Source organism: Phocoena sinus, chromosome 12, assembly GCF_008692025.1.
Source record: "Phocoena sinus isolate mPhoSin1 chromosome 12, mPhoSin1.pri, whole genome shotgun sequence".
Classification (NCBI taxonomy): domain Eukaryota; kingdom Metazoa; phylum Chordata; class Mammalia; order Artiodactyla; family Phocoenidae; genus Phocoena; species Phocoena sinus.
In genome coordinates this window covers 56,803,861-56,825,299 of record NC_045774.1, presented here as the reverse complement: position 1 = coordinate 56,825,299, position 21,439 = coordinate 56,803,861, and the positions used below count along the sequence as shown (strand labels likewise).

General features: G+C 36.3%; 2 protein-coding genes across 4 annotated transcripts in view; one reads left to right on the top strand and one right to left on the bottom strand.

Moving 5' to 3' along the window:
- The window catches only part of GRIK2 (glutamate ionotropic receptor kainate type subunit 2), a 631,568-nt gene that overhangs the window by 245,932 nt on the left and 364,197 nt on the right, over window positions 1-21,439 (top strand). The window lies entirely within an intron of this gene.
- Window positions 9,040-9,486, bottom strand: LOC116763781 (guanine nucleotide-binding protein G(I)/G(S)/G(O) subunit gamma-5-like). Its single transcript, XM_032651902.1, has one exon. It carries the CDS (start codon window positions 9,475-9,477, stop codon window positions 9,271-9,273), a length of 207 nt encoding a protein of 68 aa, XP_032507793.1. The 5' UTR covers window positions 9,478-9,486; the 3' UTR covers window positions 9,040-9,270.

Sequence of the window (21,439 nt, the reverse complement as noted above, 5' to 3'; positions counted from 1 at the left end):
GGGACAGTACCAGGTGTAAGTATATGCCAGTAAAAGAAACAAACTCCAGGCCCCTCTTGAGCTTCTAGTTTCTATTTAGGGATATGTGGTTGTTCATGTTTTTAATATTATTTGTAATGAAATAATTGCATTTGTAACTGGCCTTTTAATTTACTTTTAATTTAACACACTTTTAGAACTTTGCTATTCTTGATTTTTTAGGGGATAGAACCGACTCTAAGATAGATAGAAGATTGTCTTTGAAATGAATTCATAAATATATAGAAGTAGGATTTTTTTTTTTTTTGTATTTTTGGATATGTTTAAAAGTCTCAAGGTGGAATTTTTTTTTTTTTTTGCGGTACGCAGGCCTCTCATTGTTGTGGCCTCTCCCGTTGCAGAGCACAGGCTCCGGACGCGCAGGCTCAGCGGCCATGGCTCACGGGCCCAGCCGCTCCGCGGCATGTGGGGTCTTCCCGGACCGGGGCACGAACCCGCGTCGCCGGCATCAGCAGGTGGACTCTCAACCACTGTGCCACCAGGGAAGCCCTCAAGGTGGAATTTTAATAACAGAACTTAACAGAGAGAATTTGTAAACTTCCCAAGTGAACAAGATGACTATTTGATCATGTGGGAGAAAATCTGATGACAGCTAGGACTGTGAACTGAAATGGGAGAGAAATCCACCTCATACCCAATGAGATAAACATTAATAACTTCATTATGAATTTGTATATCTGCTGTTTACTGCATGATGCAGTATGCATTTTATATATGTTTCTTTTTTCCTTTCCAGATTTATTATGTATGCTATTCCTCCCATTTATATTCATTTCTATTTTGTTGTGTAGTCCAGTTTGATACATGATAATTATACTTTCATCCAGTCTTCGTTCCCACCCCCAAAACAGATGGGATGGTAGATGAAGTATAGTGCTGGAGTAGGAGAAATTCTTAGAACGATGTTAACAGGAGCTGTTTATTTTTTATGATAATTAGCATTTGTTGTTGTCATGGATGAATGCTTTTAAACACCCTGAAAGTCTGTTATACCTCTGAATGATGTCCAAAATGATGGAAAAGAATTGGCTTCAGAAACAAAACTGTGTTTCTGTCAGTCATTTTGGAACATATGATTCATTTTAAACATAAACTAAAAATAAGTTGGATAGCTGTCAGCTTGTAAGCAATTCCAGGATAAGTTGTGAATATTTGCTTTAAAATTCCTATGTTTCATCTTTGTTTATAGATCAGCAGTCCATTAACAAAGAACTCTGGACTGGTAAACAAAAGCCTGGGAGTCTAGGCCCAGTTTTGCTACTAAATTACTGGTACAACTTTGGAAAAGAGAAGAAGGAAATTGAAATGATTACAGAAAGCAGCTATGGTGCACTAGGCATCGAGGTAGTTGCTATCATATAAACTATTACACTTAATCTTCAAAACAATTATATAGAAACAAAACAATTCTAGGGAAACAGGTTAACACTTCGCTATCCTTGCTTCCTCCAGTAACTCGCTTTTCTGCCCACCAGCAGTCCAAGGCAGAAACTTGAACATCTTCCTTGATTCCTATCTTTCTTCAGTCCCACAATCAAGCTCTAATGGTTGTTAATTCTACATCTCTATGAACTCTCAAATCTGTTCATTTCTTTCATGCTTTCTAACTAATTCTTAAGTCAAAATCTTTCACCTGGATTATTACTAACAGTCTCTCTACTAATCTAGTCTCCGCACTGCAGTTAAAGTAATTTTTAAAAATGCAATTCTGACCCATTGTCCTATTAATAGTTTCTCTTGCTCCAAGGATAAAGTTAAAACTTTTTTGGCAAAAAAAAAAAAAAAAAACAAACAAACAAACAAACTTTTTTGGAAGGCTTACAAGACCTAACTTCATCTAGTCTCTGTACCTCTCCAATGATATTTGAGTCTAAATCGTTCACTTATGTCTTTCAAATTGAGCCATTAAATTTCTTTCAGGTTCCGAAAATACTGTCCAGTCCACCTGTTTCTCTCATTCTGGCCCCAACTCCTCCTCCCCACTAAGCACCCACACACATGCACGTGTGTATTTGCACACACACACACATTCATACCATCTGGCTTAGATGTCACAAAGAAAGACTGTCCTGACCCCCAGCTCCCAAGCCTGGAATAGGTCTCCCTCAACATATCCCCATAGCACTGCAGTACTCCCATGACCATCCCCTAGGAGAACATTCATCACACTATGAATGACTTTTCTTGGCTGACTTTTCCACTCAATCAAATACACATCTGAATAGGATGGACTGTAAGGCTGCCCACTATTCTATCGTTGGTACCTAGGTATTACCTGGCTCATGGAAATACCTAAATAAATATTGAAGGAATGAATGCATAAAAAGGTATTATTATATCCAGTGTTTAGATGAAGAAGCTCCAATGGATTAAGTAATCTGTCAGAGGTCATTTTAGGTTAGGTAGCTCTTTAGTACTCGCCATTGAGTAAATAGCTTCAACAATAATCATTTCAAAAATTTTATAAGATATCTGGAGTGAATTGTGCTTATATGTTAAGAGCAATTAAAATATATTTACTCATTTACTTATTTGAACAATCATTATCAAACATCTTCTGTATACCAGGTGCTATGTTCAGCACAAGGGACAGTATTATAGGTAAAACTTTGTCTCCATGTGCTCAGAGTTGAGTGAGGGGGAGATAGAACATGTGAGAAGGATACTATTATAGTGTATCAAGTGCAGAGAGAGACAAGAAAGATATATTGTGGCAGCTTAGGAGATGAATAGAGACATGAAAAGAATTTAGGGGAGGGAAGGTTTTAAAGCTGCCTGGTAAAGGCAGAGGAGAGATTTGGAGAGGATGCCATTATCATTAAGTTATCATAAAGGACAAGTAGAAATGCTTCAACTAGAGAAGGGGCATAAGGGTGTAACACGTGTAAATGTGAGGATGCCTGAGAGCTGGTTTGTCAGGCAACAACAGGCACTTCATTACGACTGATCATCAGAAACAAGGAAACTGAGGAAGGATGAGGGAGAATGTATAAAAGGCCAACGTAGGAGAAATAAAAAAGAGCTTTTTACTAACTCCTTTGACCTGGAATCTGCATGTTACAGCAGTACCAGTCATGTTTGCATGATGTGAACCTGCTTTCCAGACCACCGTTGAGTGCCTCAGGGATGGACATACACCCATTCAGTTCCTTTCCTAGGAAATCAGAAAAGAATATAGAGAGAGGGATATCCACTGACTGGACTATGGGTTGAAATCCTGGCTCTGTTGTGTAATTTTCAGCAAGTTGTTTGACTTTAAAAACTTGAGTTGACACATTTGTAAACTGAAGATAATGTATATACATCAGGGGATTGTTGTCATGATGAGTGAGATATGCAGAGTGCCTCATGGTGCCCACATAGTAGGAGCTTAAAACTCTCAATAATAGAAATGGCATGTGCTATGTGCCATTTATTCCTTACTATAAGAAAAAGGAATCGTTATTGGTCCCACTTTTTAAAATATGAGACTATTTAGATGCAGAGAGTTGAGATAATTTGCCCAAGCTTTCATAGCAAGTAAATGGAAGGTCTGGGTTTTGACCCAAGGCAGTAAACTGCAGAAACCACTTTGTTAAATACCGTGATATAATGGTAGTTATTGTGTTTTGATTTGGTTCATTTTGTTGTCATTATTTTACTTTAAGAACAGGAATGATGCCATCAGAACGATTTTGGTAAAGGTTCTCTGACACCAGTGTGGAGAATGCATTGAGGCTATTGAGATACGGTAAGGAATAGGACAAGACCAGAAGCAAGAGAATTTCTGAATTAGTCAAGTTGAAAACAAGATAATAGTCTCAATTAAAGAGGTTTTGATAGAATGATTTTGAAACAGAGAATTCTAGGAAGATTTAGGAGATACAAATTGTAGGACTTAGTAAGTAAATAAGTGGAGAAGTGATGGAGACAGAGACAGTAAGGATGACCTCTATGTTTCTGGTCTGGGTTACTCATCAATGACACATTTACTAAAAAGGAAAACAAGAAAAAGAACTGTGGGAAAGGGTATAATAAATCTGGTTCTTAACACATTAATCTTGAAGCACCTCAGAATCATCCAGTGGTGTTGGAGGTGGAAATCCATCTTGAAAAGTAGGAATTTAGTATGGGCATATAATGCTCCCAGTGGCATTTTTCTCTGCTCTCCATTTGGACTCCTTTGTGATATGAGGAAATGAAGACAATTGACAAAAAACTAGGTCATGGTAGGTCAAGAAAATTCAGAGTTATGCTAGTGAGTAGGCAGTCGTGGAGATGAATATAGACATGATAAGAATTTAGGGGAGAGAATGTAAATTTTTTTTAATTAATGAAGGAAAATCAGTATTTTCTTTTAGATATTAATATTTAACAAACTTAGCTTTGATTAATTTCCATGGTACGAAAAAGAAATGGGCCTTTATCCTAAGCAAATGGGCCTTTATCCTAAGCAAAAGCAGAAATGATTTCTTTACTAACTTTATTAACTTGAATGAATTCTATTTATAGACTATGTTCTAGATACATCTGTGTGTGCTTTTGGAGTTAGTAAGAGTAAAAAATTATTTTATTTTATTTTGCACCTATATTTAAATAGGATAAATCAAAGAATTTAATAGAAGTTGATGTGAAAAAATATATTTCTAGAAGATACTAACTTTTGAATAATATAACAACTTTTGTGTTATAAAACATATAACCAAATAATTTAAATTTTATTTAAAGGAGTGGGGTGATTTGGATCTAAGATGGTTATATGTTATATGTTCTAAGTGCAAAGCTTCAAGTTCTCTAATCCCAAGTGGAAATAGCTTCAAGTTCTCTAATTCCAAGTGAAAATACAATTAGCAATTATGAGTTAAACCTAATTATTAGGATATATTTGATTACATAGCTTGGTGTATTAGTGTTTCCACCATGTTGGTTTTGCATGGACATAGGTTCTTTATTTCCATTCAAGCAAGCCTCAAAATTATTTGTAATATTATTACTTAAATTTTGATTACTCGACAGTATTTTTAAACATATTCATAGAACTAATTATTTCTCTAAGTTTTAAAATCTTTAAAATATTGCCAACCCTAAAAGACAAAAATAAAATTTTTAATCCACAACAATCATACAATTCATATTTCTGCAGATAGTGAAATAAATACATATGTAAAGAAATAGAAGAAGCAGGACTTGTACCAGACTTCAATGATCAGTAGTATTTGCCTTTGTTGGGAAAGAAAAAAATCATGAAGTGAGAATAATTCCCTGGTGATGACCAAACACTGCCAGTTTTCTATATTTAAATCTGGAACATATTGGCGTGAGCATTCTGGTAACTACTTTTCCCTTAGCCATTTCCTGGTCTTCTCTGTCTCCTCTATGCAGTGTAGGGGAACAATAGTACTTAAATTATCTCTCTGATGCTCTTGACAATTTTGACTACTCCCTTCTTCAGTGAAAGACTAAAACTCTCCTTGTTTGGCCTCTGTGCCATCATTCTCTCCTTGTTGTGTCATTTTCAGCCGTTTTTTCCCCTTCTCATATTCTTAAACTCTTTTTTCTTTCTCTGTTCCTTAAAAGCTGATGCTGTTTAGGTTTTATTCCCAGGCTTCTTGTTTTCTACCTGTTTACCTCACTCTCCCTAAAACCTTCCATCTGACTCATGCCTTTCTCTGCCTGTATGTTGTAGACTCACTGCTGGACATCTTCAGTTGCTTCTAGCAAGTGACAGACTCAGAGATTCAGCCACCCATTGATCATCTTTATTTGGATGTCCCACAGGCACACCTCACCCAGCATAACAAAAGCCAAACTCATCACCTTTATTCCAAAACTTGCTTTTTCTCCTAGCTTTCCCTCTTTATCCATTTGCCCAGCCAGATTCCTAGTGGTCATTCTAGATTCTTGTCTTTCTCTCTTCCCTCATTTCCAACTGATTGCTTAATACTTCTCATTTTTATCTCACATTTCTCAAATTTACTTCTGTCCTCCATCCCTACCATCTGTTTTAGTTAACATCTTTATCGTAAACCACCTAGACTATGTTCTGCCCTCTACCCTATTTAAGTTCATGTCTCTGATGCAGACAAAATGGTGTTTTTAGAAATGACAATGTGGTGATGTCATGCCCAGGCTTAAAGCTGTTTGGAGGTTCCTCAGTTCTTGGAAGAATGAGTTCTAGTTCTTCAGCATGACACATGCAGCCTTCATCATTGGCACTCTCGTGCCCCTTTGATTTTATTTCCCTGGTATTTCCTCTCTCAGTATTTATGCTACAGCTTTCCTTGTATAATTGTAGTTCTCCATTACAAATCATGCTCTGCTATCTCAGGTTTCTTTGCTGTGCACAATTTGTTCTCTCAGCTTGTTATGCCCTTCTCATTTGGTGATCTGTTCACCACCTTCAGATGTACCTTAAAATATTCTTACAAAGTAAACTTGTGAAGTAACCTTCCCTGACTTCTACCTGTATGAGTTGGTATTTCTATTCTTTGTATGATGCAAGAGTTTCGTTGATAAAATAGTTCATCATCAATTTTGTAGTACAATTTTCAGCATGCTCACATGACCCATTTAGCAGAGGTGATGATTTCCTGAACCTAAGAGCTCTAAATATTTTATAATTAATTCCTCCATTTATTTGCTTCTTCCATTGTTTTTTTAATAACTTATTTCTTTATTTAGTTCACAAGTAATTATCAAACATTTACTATGTGTCATCGCTGTTCTAGGTACTGGAAGTACAAGAGTGAACAAAACAGACAAAAATTCTTTGCCTTGTGGAGTTTGCATTCTAGTGTAGAGTGATAAACAATAACAAAATAAATATGTATATATATAGCATCAAATGTGATAAGTGTTACGGAGAGAAATAAAGCAAGGGAGGCATATAAGGAGTACAAGGAGGGAGTACTGCAATATTAAGTTGGATTGTTATTAGGAGAGACCTTATTTAGAAGGCGAAATTTGAGCTAGGACTTGAATGAGCTGAGGAAATATGTCGTGGGAGTTCTGAAGGAAGAGTATTTCAGATAAAAAGCAAGAAGGTAAAAAATAACCAAGGGAGGAAGAGATAAAGAATTCTAAGTAAGGCAGTTTTTTTTGTTTGTTTTAGTTTGGAGAAGGATTTTTTAAGAAACTGAAAATTGAAGGAGATTTTTGTGACATCTGTCATTTTTTATATGTGTTTATGTATATATGTACATATATGGTTATATATGTATATGTTCCATTACTTCTTTGCAATAGTAATGTAATTTCTTTAAAAATAACTCAGTGTAGAGACTTTTCCACATAGAGGCTCATTTTTATATGAATTACTTAGTAGTGATTATGGTCCATAGCATTCACCCATAAAATAGTGATAGGATTCATTTTTAACTGAGACAAGACTTCAGGGAAAGAAGAAAAGAAATAAATCTAACATATATTCATTTCTGCAAGATGTAATAGATCATTTATTGGATACTTGATTAAAAATAAATTGGTTCATTATCAGAAACACTTTTTTAAAAATTGAGATCCTGAATGGATTAAAACCTAGGTAAGATACTCATTATACATCAGGTGAACATGACTGCCTTCTAAAACAGTTTTCTGTTTCCTACTGAACATTGTATAAATGGTTTATCTTGCTTTAATATAAGGTATGTAAACTATAATTGGGGGCAGAGTCCTCTAGACGCAAACATTTAGAGAAAGCAAGAAAGAGTTAACACCCAAATTCTAGACAGGCTAATTGTACATCATTATTTCAGAATTATTCCAATTTGGAGGTGGTACAGTGTCTACTCTTCATATTTCAGTGATTCAAAAAGAAGCTCAAGAAATGAATATTTTTGCATAAATACATTAAACATGTATTAAATCTATCCTTGGCTAGTAGAAGCTAATGACGATACAAAGCCTAATAGACACCTCTCCTTGCCTTCTTATAATAACCAAAGACATTATTTTACTTGTCATAAATATTTGCATTTCTATAAATTCAATCATCTTCCATTTGATAAAACAAAGTTAATTATGTAACAGATATTAAAATTAAAATCCAAAGCACTGGTTCTTAAATTTAATTGATATCAGATAATGGGATTTCCTGGGCTACTGTTAAAACTAGAGATTTCTAGGCCAGCTCCTATTACTCAGTAACTCTGTGTTTATACTCAGGGACTTGCAGTTGGAAAAGGAAACATAGCTAATTGTGATATGCATTACTAATGTTTACCAGTATGTGGTTATCTCTACTTCTAGACCTCAGGAGATTGAAGGTCCTTTTTTTTTTTTTTTTTTTTTTTTTTGCGGTACATGGGCCTCTCACTGTTGTGGCCTCTCCCGTTGCGGAGCACAGGCTCCGGACGCGCAGGCTCAGCGGCCATGGCTCACGGACCCAGCCGCTCCGCGGCATGTGGGATCCTCCCGGACCGGGGCACGAACCCGTGTCCCCTGCATCGGCAGTCGGACTCTCAACCACCGCGCCACCAGGGAAGCCCGGTCCTTAACCCTTGAATTTTGGTGTGACCACGTGGGCTGCTTTAGTTGGTGAAATGTGAGCAGTAGTGTTGCTCGTTTCTGGATGGAAGCATTTAATTGCCCGTCACATAATTCTCCAGCTTACTCATTCCTTGCCATACCAATTGTGCTTATAAGTTTGAAGTATCCCAAAATGCTGACCCAAAATATCAAAGAGAGCTGCCTTGAGAAATTACTTAGATCTACAGCAGACTTTGCTTTTATGCGACATAAAATCTTGTTCTGTTAAATTGCTATGATTTGGGAGATGATTTTTCCTATAAAAGCATAACCTAGTCTAGTAGTTCTCAAACTTTAGTGTGCATTAAAATCATTAGGTAAACGTGTTAAAACATTGCCTGCTGGCTTTACTCTCAGTGTCTGATTTAGTACCTGTGGGATGTGGCCTGAGAGTTTTTTTCTAATAAGTCAGCAAGGGATCATGATGCTGCTGGTCTAGTGACAACACTTTGAGAAACATTGATACATTAAATTTTTTTTAACATCTTTTTTATTTTTTATACTAAGTATTTTATTGTATGCTGCCACCAGTGTATATAAAATAATTACCCTTGTGAAACAGAAATTCATGAATATTCAGAGAGGTAGACTGACAAAAGTAGAAGTTTGTATAGTATGGCACGTGTTATAGAGACAGGCTTTTGTACAGGCTTCAGATTTAGCTTTCCTTTGTATATTCGCCGGTTTATGAAAGGTGGTTTAAAAACCTTGCAAAGATTCATTTTACTACAAAGAGGAACAGACTTTCTGAGGTCTGAAGGGATTTGTACTTGAAGATACTCCAGTCAGCAGAGGGTCATGTTGAGCATTCTGCAGACAGAATTGTTTCAACTCTGCAGCTGCCTGGGAAACCTTCATGCGGTTGAGCCCAGCTTCCAGCCGGAGTTGTTGAACCACTTTCTTCATAGCGGCGAGGCTGGAGGAACCAGACATGGCGCACGCGAGAGCTCTTTTTTTAACATCTTTATTGGAGTATAATTGCTTTACAATGGTGTGATAGTTTCTGCTTTATAACAGAATGAATCAGCTATACATATACATATATCTGCATATCTCCTCTCTCTTGTGTCTCCCTCCCACCCTCCCTAACCCACCCCCTCTAGGTGGTCACAAAGCACCGAGCTGACCTCCCTGTGCTATGTGGCTGCTTCCCACTAGGTATCTATTTCACATTTCGTAGTGTATATATGTCCATGCCACTCTCACTTCATCGCAGCTTACCCTTCCACCTCCCTGTGTCCTCAAGTCCATTTTCTATCTATACGTCTTTATTCCTGTCCTGCCCCTAGGTTCGTCAGAACCATTTTTTTTTTAAAGATTCCATATATATGTGTTAGCATACAGTATTTGTTTTTCTCTTTCTGACTGACTTCACTCTGTATGACAGACACTAGGTCCATTCACCTCACGACAAGTAACTCAATTTTTTTCTTTTTATGGCTGAGTAATATTCCCCTGTATATATGTGTCACATATTCTTTATCCATTCCTCTGTCGATGGACACTTAGGTTGCTTCCATGTCCTGGCTCTTGTAAATAGAGCTGTGATGAACATTGTGGTTCACCTGTCTTTTTGAATTATGGTTTTCTCAGGTTATATGCCCAGTAGTGGGTTTGCTGGGTCATATGGTAGTTCTATTTTTAGTTTTTTAAGGAACCTACATACAGTTCTCTATAGTGGCTGTATCAATTTACATTCCCACCAACAGTGCAAGAGGGTTCACGTTTCTCCACACTCTCTCCAGCATTTATTGTTTGTAGATTTTTTGATGATGACCATTCTCACTATTGTGAGATGATACCTCATTATAGTTTGGATTTGCATTTCTCTAATGATTAGTGACGTTGAGCATCCTTTCATGTGTTTGTTGGCAATCTATATATCTTCTTTGAAGAAATGTCTATTTAGATTTTCTGCCCATTTTTGGATTGGGTTGTTTGTTTTTATGATATTGAACTGCATGAGATGCTTGTAAATTTTGGAGATTAATCCTTTGTCAGTTGCTTCATTTGCAAATATTTTCTCCCATTCTGAGGCTGTCTTTTCATCTTGTTTATGGTTTCCTTTGCTGTGCAAAAGCTTTGAAGTTTCATTAGGTCCCATTTGTTTTTATTTCCCTTTCTCTAGGAGGTGGGTCAAAAAGGATCTTGCTGTGATTTAGGTCATAGAGTGTTCTGCCTATGTTTTCCTCTAAGAGTTTTATAGTGTCTGGCCTTACATTTAGGTCTTTAATCCATTTTGAGTTTATTTTTGTGTATGGTGTTAGGGAGTGCTCTACTTTCATTCTTTTACATGTAGCTGTCTGGTTATCCCAGCACCACTTATTGAAGAGGCGGTCTTTTCTCCATTGTATTCTTGCCCCCTTTATCAAAAATAAGGTGACAATATGTGTGTGGTTTTATCTCTGGGCTTTCTATCCTGTTCCATTGATCTATATTTCTGTTTGTGTGCCAGTACCATACTGTCTTGATTACTGTAGCTTTGCAGTATAGTCTGAAGTCTGGGAGCCTGATTCGGTCCAGCTCCGTTTTTCTTTCTCAAGATTGCTTTGGCTATTCAGGGTGTTTTGTGTTTCCATACAAATTGTGAAATTTTTTGTTTTAGTTCTGTGAAAAATGCCATTGGTAGTTTGATAGGGATTACATTGAATCTGTAGATAGCTTTGGGTCATATCATTACTTTCACAATGTTGCTTCTTCCAATCCAAGAACATGGTATATCTCTCCATCTGTTTGTATCTCCTTTAATTTCTTTCATCAGTGTCTTATAGTTTTCTGCATACAGGTCTTTTGCATCCTTAGGTAGGTTTATTCCTAGGTATTTTATTCTTTTTGTTGCAGTGCTAAATGGGAATGTTTCCTTAATTTCTCATTCATATTTTTCATCATTAGTGTATAGGAATGCAAGAGATTTCTGTGCATTAGTTTTGTATCCTGCTACTTTACCAAATTCATTGATTAGCTCTAGTAGTTTTCTGGTAGAAGCTTTAGGATTTTCTATGTATAGTGTCATGTCATCTGCAAACAGTGACAGCTTTATTTCTTCCTTTCCGATTTGGATTCCTTTTATTTCTTTTTCTTCTCTGATTGCTGTGGCTAAAACTTCCCACACTATGTTGAATACTAGTGATGAGAATGGACAACCTTGTCTTGTTCCTGATCTTAGAGGAAATGGTTTCAGTTTTTCACCTTTGAGAATGATGTTGGCTGTGGATTTGTCTTATATGGCCTTTATTATGTTGAGGTAAGTTCCCTCTATGCCTGCTTTCTGGAGGGTTTTTATCATAAATGGGTGTTGAATTTTGTCAAAAGTTTTTCTGCCTCTATTGTGATGATCGTATGGTTTTTCTCCTTCAATTTGTTAATATGGTTTATCACATTGATTGATTTGTGTATATTGAAGAATCCTTGCATTCCTGGGATAAACCCCACTTGATCATGGTGTATGAGCCTTTTAATGTGCTGTTGGATTCTGTTTGCTAGTATTTTGTTGAGGATTTTTGCATCTATGTTCATCAGTCATATTGGCCTGTAGTTTTCTTTCTTTGTGACATCTTTGTCTGGTTTTGGTATCAGGGTGATGGTGGCCTCGTAGAATGAGTTTGGGAGTGTTCCTCCCTCTGCTATATTTTGGAAGAGTTTGAGAAGGATAGATGTTAATCTCTTCTCTAAATGTCTCATAGAATTCTTCTGTAAAAGCATCTGGTCCTGGTCTTCTATTTGTTGGAAGATTTTTAAGCACCGTCACAATTTCAGTGCTTGTGATTGGTCTGTTTATTTCTTCCTGATTCAGTCTAGGAAGTTTGTGCTTCTCTAAGAATGTGTCCATTTCTTCCAGGTTGTCTATTTTATTGACATAGAGTTGCTTGTAGTAATCTCTCATGATCCTTTGTATTTCTGCAGTGTCAGTTGTTACTTCTTCTTTTTCATTTCTAATTCTATTGATTTGAGTCCTCTCCCTTTTTTCCTTGATTTATCTGGCTAATAATTTATCAATTTTGTTTATCTTCTCAAAGAACCGGCTTTTAGCTTTATTGATCTTTGCTATTGTCTCCTTCATTTCTTTTTCATTTATTTCTGATCTGATCTTTATGATTTCTTTCCTTCTGCTAACTTTGGGATTTTTTGGTTCTTGTTTCTCTAATTGCTTTAGGTGTAAGGTTAGGTTGTTTATTTGAGATGTTTCTTGAGGTAAGATTGTATTTTTATAAACTTCCCCCTTAGAACTGCTTTTCCTGCATCTCATAGGTTTTGGGTCATCATGTTTTCGTTATCATTTGTTTCAAGGGATTTTTTGATTTCCACTTTGATTTCTTCAGTGACCTCTCGGTTATTAAGTAGTTTATTGTTCAGCCTCCATGTGTTTGTATTTTTTACAGATTTTTTTACTGTAATTGATATCTAGTCCCATAGGTTGAGGTCAGAAAACATGCTTGATTCGATTTCAGTTTTCTTAAATTTACCAAGGCTTGATTTGTATCTTGTTTTGACCCAAGATACGATCTATCCTGGAGAATGTTCCATAAGCACTTGAGAAGAAAGTATATTCTGTTGTTTTGGGATGGAATATCTATAAATATCAATTAAGTCCATCTTGTTTAATGTATCATTTAAAGCTGTGTTTCCTTATTTATTTTCATTTTGGATGATCTGTCCATTGGTGAAAGTGGGGTGTTAAAGTTCCCTACTATGATTGTGTTATTGTCGATTTCCCATTTTATGGCTGTTAGCATTTGCCTTATGTACTGAGGTGCTCCTGTGTTGGGTGCATAAATATTTACACTTGTTATATCTTCTTCTTGAATTTATCCCTTGATCGTTATGTAGTGTCCTTCGTTGTCTCTTGTAATAGTCTTTATTTTAAAGTCGATTTTGTGTGATATGAGAATTGCTACTCCAGCTTTCTTTTGATTTCCATTTGCATGGAATATCTTTTTCCATCTCCTCATTCTCAGGAGATGTCTCCCTAGGTCCTAAGTGGGTCTCTTGTAGACAGCATATATACGGGTCTTGTTTTTGTATCCATTCATCCAGTCTGTGTCTTTTGCTTGGAGCATTTAATCCATTTACATTTAAGGTAATTATAGACATGTATGTTCCTATTATCATTTTGTTGATTGTATTGGGTTTGTTATCATAGGTCTTTTACTTCTCTTGTGTTTCCTGCCTAGGGAAGTTCCTTTAGCATTTTTTGTAAAGCTGCTTTGGCGGTGGTGAATTCTCTTAGCTTTTTCTTGTCTGTTAAGGTTTTAATTTCTCCATCAAATCTGAATGAGATCCTTGCTGGGTAGGGTAATCTTGGTTGTCGGTTTTTCCCTTTCATCACTTTAAATATGTCCTGCCACTCCCTTCTGGCTTGCAGAGTTTCTGCTGAACGATCAGCTGTTAACCTTATGGGGATTCCCTTGTATGTTATTTGTTGTTTTCCCCTTTCTGCTTTTAATATTTTTTCTTTGTATTTAATTTTTGATAGTTTGTTAATATGTGCCTTGGCATGTTTCTCTTGGATTTATCCTGTATGGGACTCACTGCACTTCCTAGACTTTCTTGACTATTTCCTTTCCCTTATTAGGGAAGTTTTCAACTATAATATCTTCAAATGTTTTCTCAGTCCTTTTCTTTTTCTCTTCTTCTTCTGGGACCCCTATAATAATGTGAATGTTGGTGCGTTTAATGTTGTCCCAGAGGTCTCTAAGACTCCTCAATTCTTTTCATTCTTTTTTCTTTTTTCTGCTCTGTGGTAGTTATTTCCACTATTTTATCTTCCAGGTCACTTATCCGTTCTTCTGTGTCAGTTATTCTGCTATTGATTCCTTGTAGAGAATTATTAATTTCATTTATTGTGTTTTCTTCATTGTTTGTTTGCTCTTTAGTTCTTCTAGGTTCTTGTTAAACGTTTCTTGTATTTTCTGCATTCTATATCCAAGATATTGGATCATCTTTACGATCATTACTCTGAATTCTTTTTCAGGTAGACTGCTTATTTCCTCTTCATTTGTTTGGTCTGGTGGGTTTTTAACCTTGCTCCTTCATCTGCTGTGTGTTTCTCTGACTTCTCATTTTGCTTAATTTACTGTGTTTGGGGTCTCTTTTTTGCAGGCTGCCTGTTTGTAGTTCCCTTTGTTTTTCGTGTCTGCCTCCAGTGGCTAAGGTTGTTTCAGTGCATTGTGTAGGCTTCCTGGTGGAGGGGACTAGTGCCTGTGTTCTGTTGGATGAGTTTGGATCTTGTCTTTCTGGTGGTCAGGACTGCATCTGGTGGTGTGTCTTGGGGTGTCTGTGACCTTTTTATGATTTTAGGCAGCCTCTCTGCTAATGGGTGGGGTCGTGTTTCTGTCTTCTAGGTGTTTGGCTTAGGGTATGCAGCACTGTAGCTTGCTGGTCATTGAGTGGAGCTGGGTCTTAGCATTGAGATGGAGATCTCTGGGAGAGCTTTCACCATTTAATACTATGTGGAGCCAGGAAGTCTGTGGTGGACCAATGTCCTGAACTCAGCTCTCCCACCTCAGAGGCACAGGCCTGACACCCAGTGGGAGCACCAAGACCCTGTCAGGCACATGGCTCAGAATAAAAGGGAGAAAAAAGGAACGAAAGAAAGAAAAAAATTAAATGAAATCAAATAAAGTTATTAAAATAAAAAATGAAAAAAATATTAAAAATAAAAAAATAAAAAGTAATAAAAAAAAGAAGGAAGGAAGAGAGCAACGAAACCAAAAAACAAATCCACCAATATTAACAAGCACTAAAAACTATACTAAAATAAATAAATAAATAAAAACGGACAGACAGAAACCTAGGACAAATGGTAAAATCAAAGCCATACAGACAAAATCACACAAAGAAGCATATACATACATACTCAGAAAAAGAGAAAAAGGAAAAAAAAAAAAAATATATATATATATATATAAAAGAGCAACAAAGTCAACAAGCAAATATACCAATGATAATAAACTCTAAATACTAAACTAAGATAAACATAAATCCAGAAACACATTAGATGCAGAAAGCAAACCCCAAGTCTGCAGTTGCTTCCAAAGTCCACCACCTCAATTTTGGGATGATTTTTGCCTATTCAGGTGTTCCAGAGTTGCAGGATACATCAAGTTGATTGTGGAGATTTAATCTGCTGCTCCTGAGGCTGCTAGGAGAAATTTCCTTTTCTCTTTTGCGCACAGCTCCTGGGATTCAGCTTTGGATTTGGCCCTGCCTCTGCATGTAGGTTGCCTGAGGGTGTTTGTTCCCTCCCAGACAGGACGGGGTTAAAGTAGCAGCTAATAAGGGGCTCTGGCTGTCTCAGGCCGGGGGTGAGGGGTGGTGGGGGAGGGAGGGGTATGGAATGTGGGACGAGCCTGCGGCGGCAGAGGCCAACATGACATTGCAACAGCCTGAGGTGTGCCGTGTGTTCTCCCAGGGAAGTTGTCCCTGGATCACGGGACCCTGGCAGTAGCAGGCTGCACAGGCTCCTGGGAGGGGAGGGGTGGAAAGTGACCTGTGCTTGCACACAGGTTCTTAGTGGCTGCTGCCTGAAGCTTAGTGTTTCATGCCCATCTCTGGTGTCTGCGCTGATAGCCGTGGCTCACACCTGTCTCTGGAGCTCGTTTAGGCGATGCTCTGAATCCCCGCTCCTCGCGCACCGCAGGACAATGGTCTCTTGTCTCTTAGGCAGTTCCAGACTTTTTCCTGGACTCCCTGCCAGGTATCTGTGGCGCCCTAGCCCCCTTCAGGCTCTGTTCATGCTGCCAACCCCAGTCCTCTTCCTGGGATCTGAACTCCGAAGCCAGAGCCTCAGCTCCCAGCCCTCACCCGTCCTAACAGGTGAGCAGACAAGCCTGTTGGGCTGGTGAGTGCTGGTTAGCACCAATCTTCTGTGCCGGAATCTGTCCACTTTGCCCTCTGCACCCCTGTTGTTGCGGTCTCCTCCGTGGCTCTGAAGCTTCCCCCTGCCACCCCTGTCTCCACCAGTGAAAGGGCTTCCTAGTGTGTGGAAACTTCTCCTCCTTCACAGCTCCCTCCCAGATGTGCAGGTCCCATCCCTATTCTTTTGTCTCTGTTGTTTCTTTTTTCTTTTGCCCTACCCAGGTACATGGAGAGTTTCTTGCCTTTTGGGAAGTCTGAGGGCTTCTGCCAGCATTCAGTAGGTGTTCTGTAGGAGTTGTTCCACATGTAGATGTATTTCTGATGTATCTGTGGGGAGGAAGGTGAGCTCCATGTCTTACTCTTCCACCATATTGAAGGTCTCTCCTGATATATCTAATTTTGACTAACTTTAAGAACCACTGATCCATCTTGAATAATATGCAAATTATCATATTTTGAAAAAATTTGATAATCAAATTTGTCAGTATAATAAAGGCATAATTTCATAGATGAAAACATTTTAAAATTTTAAATAAAACTGGAATGGTTTGTAGTGATTAAATACTGATAAAATTATGTATCACTTATTAAAAATATATATTCATTGTGTAAACTTCCACATTGAGTAGTTTTAATTCAGCTAAATATTTTTGTCCTTAGAGTATTTTAAACAGCTTTGAATTAGTTGTAATACATAGGAAGAACATTGTAACAGAAATATAATAAAAATTGTCAAGTGTAAATTAATATGATTTAGAATAATCTAGCACTGATATAATGTTTTATAATATCTATTTCAGCAAATTTACAAATAATTTTACTTTTTAATTGAACTTAAAAGAATTTTGCAAAAAGTGATAATTGCATGACTGATGAGTTTGATTTGTCAATCATTTTAAAAAATCTCCCCTTCCATTTTCACAATGAACTTTTATGCTGTTATCCAATTGAAATAATTGGGTTGACATTAAAGAAAGAAAATTAAGTCAACACTTGAAAGCTTAACACTAACTTGTTAATTACCCTATTAATTACACAATGAGAAATGACAAGTTGTAATTCCCTTTTCTGAAGTGTGGCTGAAGGTCAGAGAGCTCTTATTGGCATATTGTGAGACCAAAGGAAATGATACAAATTTTTTCTTTTAAATACCGTCAGCTGTCATTGGAAACTCAGCCAAGGAACTAGATCAATATTTTAAGCATAATCTTTAATATTGAGTTTTCATCTATTCTTAAAGGAAAGAGTACCTATTATATATTAAGAAGTAACTCGGTGTTCAATAGCAGAAAAACAAACAATTCAATTAAAGAATGGTCAGAGGACCTGAATAGAAGACATACAAATGCCCAACAGTTACATGAAAATATGCTCAACATTACTAATCATCAGGGAAATGAAAATCAAAATCACAGTAAGATAACACCTCACATCTGTTGACAATAAATAATAAGTGTTGGTAAGGATGTGGAGAAGAGAGAACCCTTGTGTACTGTTGGTGGAAATATAAATTGGTGCAGCCCCTATAAAAAACATTATGGCAGTTCCTCAAAAAAGTGAAAATAAAACTACTCTATGATCCAGCAGTCCTACTTCTGGGTATCTAATCAAAACAATGAAATTAGAATCTCAAAGAGATATCTGCACTCCTATGTTTATTGCAGCATTATTCACAGTAGCCAAGATATGAAAACAACCTAAGTGTTTGTCTATGGATAAATGGATAAAAATACGTATATGTATATGTATGTGTGTGTGTATATATATACATATATATGTATGTAAATATATATATACACACACACACACACACACACATACACATACATTCCATGAATATTATTCAGGCATGAGAAAGAAGAAAATTCTGACATTTGCAACAACATGGTTGGACCTTGAGGGTATTATAATAAGTAAAATAAGTCAGACAGAGAACGACAGATACTATATGATCTCATTTGTATGTGAAATCTAAAAACGCCAAACTCAGGGAAAGAGTAGAGCAGTAGTCACCAGGTGTTGGGGTGTGGGGAAAATGGGGAGATATTAGTGAAAGGGTGCAAACTTCTAGTTATAAGATGAATATGTTCTGGGGATCTAGAGTACAGTATGGTGACTATAGTTAACAATACTGTATTATATTCTTGAAAGTTGCTAAAAGAGTTAGATCTTAAGTGTTTTCACCTCCTAACCCCCAAAAAAGAAGAAATGGTAATTTTGTGAGTTAATGGAGGTATTAAGTAACCCTATTATGGTAATCATTTTACAATATGTACATGTATCAAATCATCATGCTGTACACCTTAAACTTGCACAAATTTATGTGCCAATTATATCTCAGTGAAGCTGGGGGGAAAAAAAGAAGTAATATGGCAAAGATATTTGCATTTATATGTTAAAAGAAGCCGAATTTAAGGACCTTCAAAGACTGCCCAGGTCTTAGCTTTTACACTTTTGACAAAGGGTTCCTTATGCCTTTACACTACTGCAAAGGTCAAAGAGTATTCACAGAGGCTACTGGCAAACCAGAGATACACAGAATGGTTTTCTCTGCCTGTTAAACCAATAATTCTTGAAAGTCAATTGTTTTTTGTTATAATGGAGTAAATCTAAATTAGGCTGGGCAAATTTTACTAACATAGTCTGTAGGAAGAGATACACACATAGTGACCTAATGTGATATTGTTTATATAATTGTATATATATTATTTCCTCAGTACTATTTAATGTTGTGTAATTTATTGTCACTATTTAGGAGATTAGGATGGGCTCTGAAAGACTGTAGAACTGACAGCATTATTTGTAACTCTGTTGGTCGTGAGTTTAGAGTAGAGATAGACTTAAACATGCGTGCAATGTTTAGTTGTAGTTGTCTTAAACCACATATAGAGCACCATAATATTGTATTCAGATTTAAAAAATTTTTAATTGTGGTAAAATACACATAACATAAAATTTACCATCTTAACTAGTTTTAATTGTACAGTTCCATAGTATTAAGTATATTCACATTGCTATAAACCAATCTCCAAAACTTTTTCATCTTGCAAAACTGAAACTCTATACCAATTAAACAGCAATACCCCACGTCCCCTCCCCCCTAGCCCCTGGCAACCACCATTCTGTTTTCTGTTTCTATGAATTTGACTACACTGGATACCTCGTATAAGTAGAATCATACAGTATGTATTTTTTTGTGACTGGCTTATTTCACTAAGCATAATATCTTCAAGGTTTATTCGTGTTCAGCATGTGTCAGAATGCCCTTCCCTTTTTAAGGCTGAATAATATTCTATATTCCATTGTATGTAATTACCATATTTTGTTTATCCGTTCCTCTGTCAATAGACACTTCAGTTACTTCTATTTTTTGGCTATTGTGAATAATGCTTCTATGAACACGGGTGTACAAATATCTCTTCAAAACCCTATTCTTAATTCTTTTGGATGTATATACAGAAGTGGAATTGCTGGATCATATGGTTATTCTATGTTTAATTTTTTGAGGAAATACCCTGCTGTTTTCTATAAAAAATACAGCATTTTACATTCCTATCAACAGTGAACAAGGGTTCCAGTTTCTCTAAATCCTCACCAATACATTACTTTCTTTCTTTCCTTTTTTTTTTTTGGTAGTAGCCATCCTGGTAGGTGTGAGCTAATATAGCATTGTGGTTTTGATTTACATTTCCCTAGTGATTAATCATGTTGAACATTTTTTCATATGCTTTTTGTATATTTTATTTGGAGAAATGTCTATTTAAGTCTGTTGCCCATTTTCATATCAGGTGGTTTGAAATTTTATTGAGTTTGAAATTTTGTTATTGAGTTATAGGAGTTCTTTATGTATTCTGGAGATTGCCCCCCTTATTGGATATATGATTTATAAATATCTTCTCTCATCCCGTAGATTGACTTTTCACTCTGTTCTTCATGTCCTTTGATACACAGAAGTTTTTGATTTTGTAGTCTTATCTATTTTTACTTTTGTTTTCTGTGCCCTTGGTGTCATATACAGGAAATCATTGCCAAATCAATGTTATGAGCCTTTTTCCCTATATTTTTCTAATTTTACATCTTAAACTTAGGTCTTTAATCCATTCTGAGTTAGTTTTTGTATAATGTATAAGGTGAGAATCCAACTTTCTTCTTTTGCACATGGATATCCAGTTCTCTTAACACTGACTGTTGAAAAGACAGTCCTTTCCCCATTGAATGGTCTTGGTATCCTTGTTGGAAATCATTTGACTATATATGTGAAGGTTTATTTCTAGCCTTTCTATTCTATTTCATGTATCTGTCTTTATGTTAGAACCATACTGTTTTGATTAATGTAGGTTTGTGATACATTTTGAAATCAGGAAGTGTGAGCCCTCTAAATTTTTCCTTTTTTTTCAAGATTGTTTTGGCCATTTGTGATCTCTTGAGATTCCAAATGAATATTGGGATGGATTTTTCTAGTTCTAGAAAAAAAGTCATTGGTATTTTGGTAGAGATTGCCTTAAATCTGTAGATTGCTCTGGATGATGTACTCAGCTTTTCTAAATATAGGCAAATTTGAGTTATATTAAAATATACTTTATAAATGATACCACATTTATTTTTTAACTTGTTAGCCTAGTTGATAGACAGTCAACTAACAGGCCCTTTATGGATTTCAGATTTCAAAGCAGTACATGTGGTCCTTCAGCTAAGTTTCACCATTCTTCTTTAATTTGGGCTAACTTCTTCGTCAGTTCTCAGTGTTAGATGGAGAGAAGTCATTTCTCATTACTCCTATAACATCATACTTAATTTGAAGATATATTTGAAGGTGATTATTATTTTTAAAATCACTTTTTCTTCATAAACTTATTTTATAATGATGATACATACTGATTAAATAAACTAATTTATTATCAAGCCCTTTACTGGCCAGAGAAGAACCAAACATGAGTAAGATGTTTCCTATTCTCCAAGTACTTAAAACCTGGTATTACAAATAAATTATAATACAGTATGCTAAATGCTAAAAGAGTCACATAAAAAGTGTTATGGC